The 12423-nt window shown below is 43.2% G+C and overlaps 1 protein-coding gene across 1 annotated transcript in view; it reads right to left on the reverse strand.

The window, feature by feature from the left end:
• The window catches only part of RGS7BP (regulator of G protein signaling 7 binding protein), a 99829-nt gene that overhangs the window by 17113 nt on the left and 70293 nt on the right, over positions 1–12423 (reverse strand). The window contains exons 5-6 of the mRNA XM_079792238.1: positions 4698–4845; positions 1525–1595 (exon numbers count right to left, since the gene is read on the reverse strand). Coding sequence (XP_079648364.1) covers positions 1525–1595; positions 4698–4845 — 219 coding nt within the window. The remainder of the gene's footprint in view (positions 1–1524; positions 1596–4697; positions 4846–12423) is intronic.

Below are 12423 nucleotides of genomic sequence, written 5' to 3' on the forward strand. Positions count from 1 at the left end.
TCCAGGGTTGCTTTAGGTACTAGAGATACAGTAGTTAACAAAAGCTTATAGCAGTCCCTCCCTCATGGAATATCCCTTTTCCCTTTCTGGGTTAGGGTGTATTCTCCCATAGAATAGTTCTGGAGAAGTACTGCCTAGAATCATCTCCCAGACTTTCTACTTATAGTCTGTGTGACTTTGATTAAGTTAGTTAACCTCTCTGTGTCTCAGTTTCCCATAAATTGGAAACATTAATAGCATTTCTCTCAATGATGTTATTAGAATTAAATAAGTTAAAATAGTTAATAATCTACAGTATTTAGGATAGTAGCTGTGATATTGTGACTTATAATAAATAGATATTTGGTCTTCCTCCTAAAACCCTTGGAATTTCTTAAGTGATGAGAGCTATAGAGGTTTCTTTTGTTATGTTAATGAGGAAACTTTTGAAACCGCCTAAGAATGGAGGCTGGTTGCCAGGAGAACCAACCATGAGATTACAAGGTTGTAACTTTTAGTCCCAACCCTGACCTCCTGGAAGAAGAGAGAAGCTGGGGATTGATTTCCATAACCGATGACCAAAGATTTAATTAATCATGCCTGTACTGAAGCCTCCATAAAAGCCCAAAAGGACGGGGCTCTGAGAGCTTCCAGGTTGGTGGACATGTGGAGACCTGGGAAGATCGGCATACTTGCAGAGAGGTAGAAGCTCCACGCCCTTTCCCCATACCTTGTCCTTTGCATCTTGTCTATCTGGCTATTCCTAAGATATGTTCTTTTATAATAAACCGGTGATCTAGTAAGTGAAAGTTTTCTCTGAGTTCTGTGAGCCACTCTAGCAAATTAAACCCATGAAGGGGATTGTTGGAACCGTCAATCCATAGCCAGTTGGTCAGAAGCGCAGGTGACAACCCTTAAATTGCCATTGGCATCTGAAGTGAGTGTGTGTGTGTGTGTGTGGGGGGGGGTAGGGGGGGCAATCTTTAGGACGGAGCCCTTGACTTGTGGGATCTGATATTATATCCAGGTAGTATCAGAATTGCTAGGTGGGATGGACATCACGTCCTAGGTGGGATGCTGAATCATAGTGACACACTTTAAGTTCCCAATGTATGTTAACTATTACTGTTACTTTATTTAGATAATTAAATGTGTGAGTGACAGAGACCTTCCTTTGGTAGTATTCTCCACTAGGCTGTAAACTTCTTAAAGGCAAAGGCAAAGACTTCAGTTCTTTTGTGTTTGCCACACCTGGTTTAGTGCTTCCACAGCTCGGGCAACGGGTAACTGCTCTTGACTGACAGGGCCAGCGGAGGACACGTCTGCTTTGAGGTCAGGATAGATCTGGGCTATCTTCGGGAAAAACTGTGTTCACCGGAGGGATTCCATTCTCATTATCACATTTTTTTTGAGGAAAGACAAATGTACACTAAGTGCTTCCTGTTGTTTGTGTAGAAGAACTTGCTTTAATTTCTTCTGAAACAAGTCCCAAGGTTCTCATGTTAGAAAACATCCTCTGCTTCAAAAGGAAATTACATGACTCACCTTGATTTTTCAATGGTAAAGGCATAGTTTCCCTGAGTTTGCTTAAAAGGTTTTTCATTTCTCGCATGTCTCTGTAAAAGTGATAGAAAGAAAAAAATCATCAGCTGTAAATTTTGGAAATGCAATCTCAGTCTGTTCTGTGATTCAACGGAAGGACAAGAGTCTGTGCTTAATTGTATTAGCTCTTGTTGCATCAGGCAAATATTGAATCTATTTTGCTTTTATAAGAAAAAACAACACAAAACCCCAAGATGGGTGACTCTGGGAGGAAAGAGAACTAGCCTGGCCAAGATTTCTCTGGGACGTTCTGCTGCAGGAGCCCTCATCTCTGCCACAGGTTGGACCTGGCTGAGACCAGGGAAGAGCCTCTGGTCATGAGGACAGTACTTCAGATTTCCAGGGGGAGACAGAGGACACACAACTAGAATAATGGGGTTACCCTGGGTAAAGCTGAGGCTGGGTGCTGGTCAGATGGCTGTTGTGGTTGTGTAGGTTCACTTCCTGTTATCTCTCTTTTTCAGGATTGGAATTTGATATAACACAGGTATTAAGCATTCACAGAGCCAATACTTATTAAACTGACTTGGAATGATGGGAGAGTATAACAAATTCTAACAGTGTCAGAGAAGAGCTCTTCATAGTGGATGAAACGGAGAGAGGGAGAGAGAGAGGGCGAGAAAGAGAGAGAAATGGCAGGGGGTGGTTGAGGTGGTGGTGGTGTGAGACAGCTGGGCCTTCCTCTACACTGGCCTATATGTCTGACACTGCAAACCTCCAACATCCTCCCTCATCCCAGACTACGTATGGCCATGAGACCACAGAGCTGGAGAGTCAGAAGCCATCTTCCTAGTAGGATGAGGCAAGATGGACTTTTCAAATCTTTGGGACAGTGGTTCCCCCTATGTTCAGCAATGGCTATCCACTGGAGTCAGCACTCTTGAAATCCCAAGACACAGTGGTGGATTTCATTTGAAAGAGCAAATATCAGATACATCTTTTTGTTAGGCAAGCAATAGCTGGCACCCAGGATTTAAGAAAAAAAAAAAGAGGTTTCTTTTTTTGGGGGGAGGGCGGGGGAAAATCTTAAAATTAAGGATATAATATCTATTAATTGATTTTTTTCCGGCAATTTGAGGAAATAGAGGCATATTTTAATTTTAGGTTTGAAATCTCTCAGTCCATTTCATGAAACACAACTGTTCTGTTGAGTATAGTTTGAGAACCACTTGCCTTAGGGAGACCCCTGTGGGGTCTTCTCCTCAAGTATTGACTGGTATGTGAAAAGGAACTCAGGAAGAGTTGAATGGAAAAGGAGCAGAAAGCAGCCTGGGGATCTGTAGAAATACACCCGTATAAACACTCAGAACACCTTCCCACAGGTGTAAGGATCGTCTGTGCGGTACTGCATATTGCTAAGCCTCAAAGGGTATTTCTAGAAAGAGAAGTGGGGGGGAGTGAAAAGGAGGACAGGGCCCTGCATCCAGAAATACAAGGGCACCCTATGTTTTCCTGTGAAATTCCCAAGGGTAGGTGGGATGGGTGGGTGCTGGGCAGGCACAAAGTGGGAAAGGGCTAGTAATGCAGTATGTGAGGCAAGGTCTCCTTGGAGAGCAACAATTCTCAGCCTTGGACGCTTCATGGGAGAATCACCTTATGCTGAGCCCTACGACCTGAGAGCCTGATTTGGTTGGTTTATGGTGGGGTTCAGTCATCAATGTTTTTAAAAAGTCCTCCTGATGATTGTGATGTGCAGCCCAGTGTGAGATCTTAGGGCTGAAAAACAGAGGAACTGTGGAAGCCACCCTCCAAGACAGGTCTCTATTCCTACTTCTCTCAGTCATTCCCATCTCCTTCAACCTGAATCCAGGCTTTAGGACAGAACTGAAACACGCCAGCTCCTTGGACTATACGTCCCTATTTTTATTGCTAGCCATAGCTTGCTTTTGCAAGCATACGGGGCTTGGATGTGGCTTCTCTGCAAAGCTTCAAAAAAGGAAAAAGGCTTTGCTGATGGCTTATGCCCTGACCACAGCCCTTTGGCAGATATTTCTTCCTGGGAATAGAGCAAAACATTTTCCATTTTATAAATTAAGATAAATCACTCCCTCATCATTTGTCTATAGTTCTAGCAAACTGTGCCAAACAGCTTTATTGTTTGAATTGTTGGATTTCCAAGCTTATACAAAGTCCAAGTTTTATTAATAGTACATAATTACCACATGCTTCAATTTTCTATAAACACAGAAATTCGGCAATTAGCTTTAGAATTATATCATGATCTGAAAGTAGAACCACAATGGCTATAAATGCCCTCATGTGTTACATTTCTAAAAATTTAAAAAGAAAATGTTTCTTATCTTGTCAATGACTCCCCCCTCCGCCCCCCCCCCCAGCCCCCACACCCCCTCCCCCCACACCCCACACCCCACACAGAGCACTGGTGGAATTGCCCAGCATTCATTCAGTTGCTTGTGCAGGCGCTGAGGACATCAGTAGCAAAGGACAAGATATCAGCGTGAAGGACAATAAACAAGCACCTTGTCCTTCTGCCTCACAGAATAGCATTTTTAGCATTTAGATGAGACATGGCGCTTATCATTGCACCCTTTCCTCAGGTGAAACAGAATCACTGCAGACTCTATTCTTCCCAAGAAAGAAACTCCCTCTCTAGCAGTGAGCAACTGCTCGCTAAGACAGATGCATTAACTCGCTCTGACCACTAAGGGGCCATCGGCTACACTCTGGGAGAAGAAGAGAAGGGAGCCCAGCAAAAAGCTGTTTGTGAACTAGACCGCATGCTCAGCCCCTGCGTGGCAGCCAAGCAGGCCAGTCCATGCATCTGAAATCCGAGAACCTCCCAGAGGCATCTTGGCACCATTTGGGGACCCAGCCCACTAGATAAGCTGTGAGGGTACGTAGATCCAACTTCCTCCCTTGCCAAGGAAGCACACTGTTTTATTTCCATGGAAACGCGATGGGGTAGAGTGGGATGAGCAAGCCTGCCTCCACGGGAGGTTCTGCTGCGGTTCCATTGCAGTTCGGACCCCTTACCTTCTCTCAGTTCAGTTTCCTGAGCGCTCTGTTTCTGACTCTGAAACACAAAATCTTGACTCCCTGCAGCCCAGAAGCGTGGAGGAGGATTGGCAGTCTATTTAGGGTAACTTCCCACTTACCTTTCAGTGTTCTCAATGTCTGTGGAAACCTGCCAGGAATGCTGCTGCGTATCTACGGCGGGTGAAGCGGAGTCCTCTAGAGCAGGTGGTTCAGTGCTCTCTTCAATTCTGCAATCCAAACTCTTGGTTCCCCCGCCAGGCTCCTTTCCTGAGGGGCAGGGAGGTGGGGCCAGGGGTAGGGGTGATGGTAAAGAGGAGATAGACAAGAAGTCATAAATGCAGCTGTATGCCCAAGGTGTCATGACAAAGGTTGGCTATGCTTTGGACCAAATGCTCCATTAACACTAATTTCTGAATACTAAAATAATTGATATATAAAGATAAATGTGTGTGTGTGTATGTGTGTGTGTGTGTGTGTAGCATGTTTGCACAACATTCTGGGAAAGATAGCTTGAGGTCGATGCAATTTTGAAGATCAAGATAAAAGTAAAGGTCCTGTCTTTGATGGAGTATTGGTGCTCTGTAACCCGTTCTTAGGGAGTTAGATCAGGGGAAGGAGATAAGCAATTAAGTGGCGATGAACTAGATACCATTCATCAGCTTAGAGTAGAAATGAGCCTCTGAATATTTAGCCAAAGCACAAACACACATTCACCGATGAGAACTTTTGATCCTTTTGCGTGGACTTTATGCACATCGATCCTGGGTAATGGAATTGCTTTTCCAATTTTATGGCATGCTGTTGGGTGTGAGTTAATTAAGCACATAATTTAGCATATTACCACTTCACCGTGGGAGGGCACTGACCTCTTAAAAGCTTTTGCAGTGTGCTTCCTGGGAGAGTGCAGCAAATGCAGTCCATTTGCTCCCCCCTCTGGGCAGGTCAGCATGGGACGCTAGTCTGTGAGGTGGAAATGCCTTGGGGAATAGGGTATGGTTTGGGCAGCAAAGAAGATACACACAGATGGAATTCCTTGCTCTGTGGGCTCTGCCTGACTTAGGGGCCACAGTGGCCCCTGTCCTGCCATCAGGACTATATTGCCCAAAGGTTTTACTCCTTATTTCAAAATGAATAATATACCAGATATATTTCAAAAATGAAATATATCTGGTATATTATATTATACTAGAGGCCCAGCGCACGATTCAATCGTGCGGGTAGGGTCCCTAGGCCTAGCCTCCTGCAATCAGAGCCATCTTCTGCCTGTTCGCCAGTCCCCAGGCCCAATGCTGCCTCCGCCGCCGCCACTGAGCTGCCAGGCTGTTGGGATCACCAGCTCATCCCCAGCCACTGCCGCTGCTGCCTGGGCTTGAGGCACTGACGAAGGGGAGCACGGCAGGGGATCCGGGTGCACGTGCATGCACCAGGCCAAAAGCCTCCGGTAGAGGCTTTTGGCCTGGAGCCAGCGCGGACAACCGGCTCCCTGCCTCCAATGGCAGGGGAGCCGGGTGTCCGGGGTGTCCGAGGCAGCCCCCCTCACCGGCCGCCAATCCGGCCGTTGAGAGGTGTGGGGGGGCCGGATATGCCACCCCGAGTCCCGCCCCCCAGCCTCCCGCCGCCCAATCGTGGGCGTAGCGGAGTGATGGTTATTTGCATATTACCTTTTTATTAGGTAGGATTATATTATATTATATTATATTATATTATATTATATTATATTATATTATATTATACTAGCGTTCCCGTTGCAGGAAGAATCCTGCAATAGGGTTTCCTGCTGCACTCTACCCCGCCCCGCCTGCTCTCCTCCCTTCTCCCCCGCCCTGCCTTCTCCGCCAGCCCGCCTGCTTTTCTCCCTTCTCCGCCAGCCCGCTCGCTCTCCTTCCTTCTCCCCCGCCCCGCCTCCGCTCCTCCCTTCTCCTCCCCGCAGCTTGCTTGCTTCTCCGCAGCTTTGCTCCCTTCTGTAGCTCTTCGCTTCTTTCTACGCTGTCTCGATATGCAAATTAACCGCCATCTTGGTTGGGGTAATTTGCATACGTGTCCTGATTGGTTGGTGGGCGTGGCTTGGCTGGTTGTGGCTTGGGCGTAGCAAAGGTGCAGTCAATTTGCATACTTGTCTATTATTAGGTAGGATTAGTTTCAGGTATACTAATTAGTTTCAGGCATATTAGCTTTAGGGAACAGGTAGTATAATGTTCCTTCTTGGAGTCCTCTCTCTACCTTCCTCATATGTACACCTTTTACAACACAGGCATCAATAGAATCCAATTCATGACCACTTTGTTTTCATTTACTAGTATTGTCTGTAATAATTATACTTTTATAAGACAAATACCATTCTATAGCTTTTTCAAAGTAAAATAACTATTCATGTATTCCTGAAATGCCTATGAGATTGTAATGGCAAGCAATATCCTCCTTTTCCTCATTTTAGCTCTATAATGTGGATGAATAAGAATAGCTCTTGAACATTGAACTTGAAGTTTAGTAGTTGTGTCAGCTCACAAACTCTCTGAAAAAAATTCAGAATGTTATCTTTAAATTTTTGAGTTATGAAAGGACTCCTAAATATGTCTAGGGATAGGTTCTTATTATATTAACTAGAGGCCCGATGCATGAAATTCATGCAAGAGTAGGCCTTCCTTTCCCCCTCTGCTGGCACCAGTTTTTGTCTGGCACCTGGGACCCAGGCTTCCCTCGCAGCCCCAGAAGGACGTTTGGAAAGATGTCCAGTCTAATTAACATATTATGCTTTTATTATTATACACTTTTTTGGCATTTGATTGGCATTTGCAATCAATTTCCTCCCTTTTTTTGTTAATCTTCACCCAAGGATATTTTTCCATTGATCTTTTTATTTTTTATTATTTTTGGAGTGGAAGAAATGGGGAGAGACACAGAGAAACATTGATATGAGAGAGACACATTGATTGGTTGCCTCCCACAGGCGCCCTGACTGGGCCAGAATGAGCCTGCAACCTAGGTATGTGCCCTTGACTGGAATCAATTTTCAGGCTGCCGCTCTATCTACTGAGCTAAACTGGCTAGAGCAATTTCCTCCCATTTTTTACTTTGAAAATTAGCAAACCTACAGCAAACTTTCAAGAATGATACAATGGACACCCAGATATTCTAGTTTCACCAATTGTTAATAATTAGCCATATTTTCTTTTATATTTCATTCTCTGCTTCTGTCTCTCTCATCTATGTATATGTGTATGTATTGTACATTGGTTTCATATACATTATATTGATCATATATGTTTTTCTATATAAACAATTTAGAAGTAAGTTGCAGACATTAATGACACTTTATCCTTATTACTTCAGCATATATTTCCTAAGGAACAAGGATGTTTTCCTATATAACCTCTAAATAATTATTGTATCCCCAAAAATCTTTGGTTAAATATGAGTCAATGCAATTTGGTACAGTGCCATTATTTAATAGTATATATTAAAATTTCCACAATTGTTCCAATAATATCCTTTATAGTTTTTATTTTTATTTTTATTTTTTAAAAAATATATATATTTTATTGATTTTTTACAGAGAGGAAGGGAGAGTTAGAAACATTGATGAGAGAGAAACATCAATCAGCTGCCTCCTGCACACCCCCCACTGGGGATGTGCCCACAACCAAGGTACATACCCTTGACTGGAATCAAACTTGGGACCTTTGAGTCTGCAGGCCGATGCTCTATCCACTGAGCCAAACTGGTCAGGGCTATATAGTTTGTTTTTTAAAATCAAGGGATCCAATTAAGGATTATGGACTGCATTTAGTTGTTCTGTTTCTTTATTTTCCTTTTATTTAGAACAGCACCCTTTTTTTGGTCTTTCATGTTATTGATATTTTTGAAGGAAGAGTGCAGGCCAGTTGTTTTATAGAATGTCTTTCATATTGGATTTGTCTGATTATTTTCATATGCCTAGATTACGAGAAAACCTTTTGGCAAGAATATTATAGAAGTGATATTTTGACCTTCTTACGTTGTCATGTGTCAGAAAGCACATAAATCAGTTTGTTCCATTATTAATGATGTTAGTTAAGTGTTATTGATTGCTTGGTTAAGGTGGTTTCTGCCAGCTTTTACCCTTGTAGATGCAGCCTTTTCTCTTTGTAATGAAATATCTATGGAGAAATTTGTTGATAGTTATGGCCTTTTCAATTTAAATCTTTGTTTAGGCTTTAGAAAATTTTCTCTATTTTTCTTGGTTACCTACTTCTTTCTATTCTCTCTGTTCTTTCAGAATTCCATCTATTTTTCTTAATTATCCCCCATATTCCATATTTATTTTTGAGGTAAATTCCGGGAGAATTCCCTGACTTGATCTTTCAGTTCATTATTTTAGGCTCTCAGTATGTCCATTATAATAATTAAGAACTGTGAAGGTTTGAGATTTTCCTCTATCTGTGAGTTAGCCTGCTACAGTTCAATAGGTACTGGAAGAAGACACGAGACCCCTGGGTCGGAGACAGACAGCTTATTACTCACACAATGGCAGTAGCCAGAGCGTCAGCATTGGTTTCTTGAGTACTAATTCCCGCAGGGAGATACAAAAAGGGCCAGATCTTATCCATACATCCAGGAGGCTGTGTGACAGAACAGGAATGCTGAGCTTAGGGATTTTGAGTCTTTTTATAAGCATGTCTGCCTTTTGCTCCAGAGGGAAACATTTTCATTATACTGAATAGTAAGCATGCTTTGCTCCGGAGGGAGACACTGTCTCTGTTTCCCAAGGTATTTACTAAATAAACATCCTGGAAAAGATAGTGTAAAACAAGGGGCAGTCAGTGCCTCACTTTGCAAGATGTACAGAAATGCCAAAGACTAAAGAGAATTGTCTTCCAACTGTAATTAATCCAGCTATTGCATTTTTATTGGTTGATACCATTTTTTGTTTCCAATGAATCTGGCTGCTTCCTTCTGTTTGCAGACAGTTATTGTTTTATGGGTATGACATACTAATAAATCTTTCTGAGAATACTGATTACATATATTTTAAATTCTTCATCTGTTTCCACTTTAAAACTTGTTCTTGAAGTATCAGTTGTTTGTTTTTTGCATTTGGCATTTCCCTGTCAGGGTACTGGTTTTTCTTAAAAATCTAGTCATTCCTGATGTCTATTTGATACCATTGTAAATAACCTGGTTATTCATAAGAGAAAAGGAGCAAAGGAAAGGCCAAATAGTATAGTCATTTATGCAGTTTTGCCAGGAAACTGCAGTTGAATAATCCCCAGGAAGCCACCAGTCTGTCCTCCACGGGGTGGGCGGCGGGGGGGGGGGGGGGGGGGTAAGACACTGGAGAGGGGAAGAATAGGCGCATGCCCAGTAAAGTCTAGGTGACATAGGGAAGGTACTTGTCTATGGGTCACACCTGGGAGCAGCTCATTGGCCAGAATAGCATGGCCACTGCAAGCATGGGAAGATTTGAGATACTTTAACTCCTAAACAAAGGAGTTTGCTCTCTCTTCCTCTTGCCTCTTGCCTCACGCTCCTGCATTCACCCACAATTCCCACAGCCATGTGGGCCCCACACAATGGACCGATGGACTAACTGGCCTAATGCCATACTGGGCCCAGCTCTACTCTGGACATGGGCTTTGCTTTTAGCTCTGCTGAAGCCCCAGCTGCACCTCTTCCAGGCCTGGATTAAGGGAAATGGGACTTTAGAAACTGAGGGATGCAATTCTACACAAATGATTATCACTCATCCTCCAGTGTGAGTCTCAGAAAATTCTTTTTCTTGAGATAGCCGAAGGATCCCACTTCCACCAGCAAAGGAGAAAGACCACCCACACATTTCTTCGATAACATATTCAGATTAGTCTTTGAGGCTATCTGTTTGCCTATCATTCTGATTACAATATCCTCTTTCTGGTTATTGTGGAGGAGGGGCGGGATGTGTGGCTGGACAAGGTGTGTCTAAAGCTTATAAAGGGTGCTTCTTTTTTTTTTTTTGAAAAGAGGTTTTAATTTTATTTTTCAATTATGGTTTATATTTAGTATTATTTTGCATTAGTCTCAGGTGTACAGCATAGTGGTTAGATCATCATATACTTTACAGAGTGTTCCCCCAATATTTCCAGTACCCACCTGGCACCATACATAGTTATTACAATACTAGAGGCCCAGTGCATGAACTCGTGATGGTGGGGTCACTCGGCCAGGCTGGCGATCAGGGCCTATAGGGGCGGGGGGGGGGGGCAGCCAGTGGCGGGGAGAGGCCACAGTAAGTAGGCCTGCTGGGAGGAGTTGCCACAGGAGGTTGGCAGCCGCCACCCCACCCCCCCAATTGGGGCGGATTGGGGGGAGGGGCTGGGCAGGGGTAGGAGCTGTGGAGGTTGGCTGTGGGAGCACACTGACCACAAGGGGGCAGCTCCTGCATTGAGCATCTGCCCCCTGGTCAGTGCATGTTATAGCAACTGGTTGACCAGTCATTCAGTCGTAACAGTCGTAAAGGTTGTTTGGGCTTTTATATATATAGATTATTGCCTATATTCCCTATGTTGTACTTTACATCCTGTGACTATTTTATAACTACTAATTTGTACTTCTTAATCCCTTCACCTTTTCACCCAACTCCCACCCCTCTGGCAACCATCAGTCTGTTCTCTATGTCTATAAGTGTGTTTCAATTTTGCTTATTTTGTTCTTTAGATTCCACATGTAAGTGAAATCCTATCATATTTGTCTTTCTCTGGTGCTTCTCATCAGCCTGTTCTGGGGGTCCCATGCTTGCTGAGTTTCCTGTTTACCGCTCCTATGCTAATAAAATATACTGAACAATTGACCCTGGGAAAAAACACAGGAGTCCTGTGCTTACTTTCTTATTTCAACAGCTGTCCTTTCAGAAGCTCAGAGTTATTTTACACTGTGCTCTGCTTTGCTGCAGTCCTCACACTCAGACCAGGCATTTTCCTGGGGCAAGCAATGATGCCCTCACTCCTTTGCTCAGCATGGGGCAGCCCAGCTTTTCGACTACAGATTTGCAATTGTTGATTCCAAGTTTGAAGTATCTGCAGAATTGATTTCACTTTTGTAGTAATTTTCTACTGCATGAACTTGTTTTGTTTCTTCATGCGTTTCTTATCCAGCTATGGTTTCCTCTGTTTAGTTATATTCACCAATCTAGTCCCAAGTACTTTCTAGTTTTGAGAAATTCCCTAGTTTTTAGAAATTCCTTAAAAGTTCTAGTTTGTTGAAGTCATCCTTTCTTATTTTTCAGGGGCATGGGAGACAACCTCTATATTCTTTTCCTCTTACAAACAGGAGGGGTCATGTGACAGTTATGGCCAATGGATTCTGAGCAGGAGTGATTTATACCTTTTCCAGACTGGCTCCTAGAAATCGTCCCATATGATCCCCTATGCTTTCTTTCCTCTCCCTGATGACTGAATGGATGTGGAGAACAGAAAGAGAGACACTGCCAACCCCACTCAGCTCTGGCATTGGACTATGGGATGGATAAATAATGAACTCGTATTATTCTAATCCATTGAGATTTGGTATTTCATGCAGCAGTTACTCTACCCTGACAGATATAAGAACTAATATGGATTTATTCTTTTCATTATATCTTTTTCTGTTATTTCAATAGATTCTCAGTAGGAGGGAAAATAGTACATGCATGAGTTCAGTTCAACATCTCTGGACAAGCTTTTCCTCCAATTATACTCCCTGTCTTTTGACAACAGATACAGAATGAAAGCAATTCACTAACTTGTTCAATAATTATTAATTGAAAATTTACTTTGCTCTAGGTACTGTGCTAAATGCTGGGGGTACAATGGTGAGCACACTCAAGGCAATCAAATCTAGAAAGGACAACAGACA

The sequence above is a fragment of the Cnephaeus nilssonii genome, assembly GCF_951640355.1.
Source record: "Cnephaeus nilssonii genome assembly, chromosome: 2".
Taxonomy (NCBI): Eukaryota; Metazoa; Chordata; class Mammalia; order Chiroptera; family Vespertilionidae; genus Cnephaeus; species Cnephaeus nilssonii.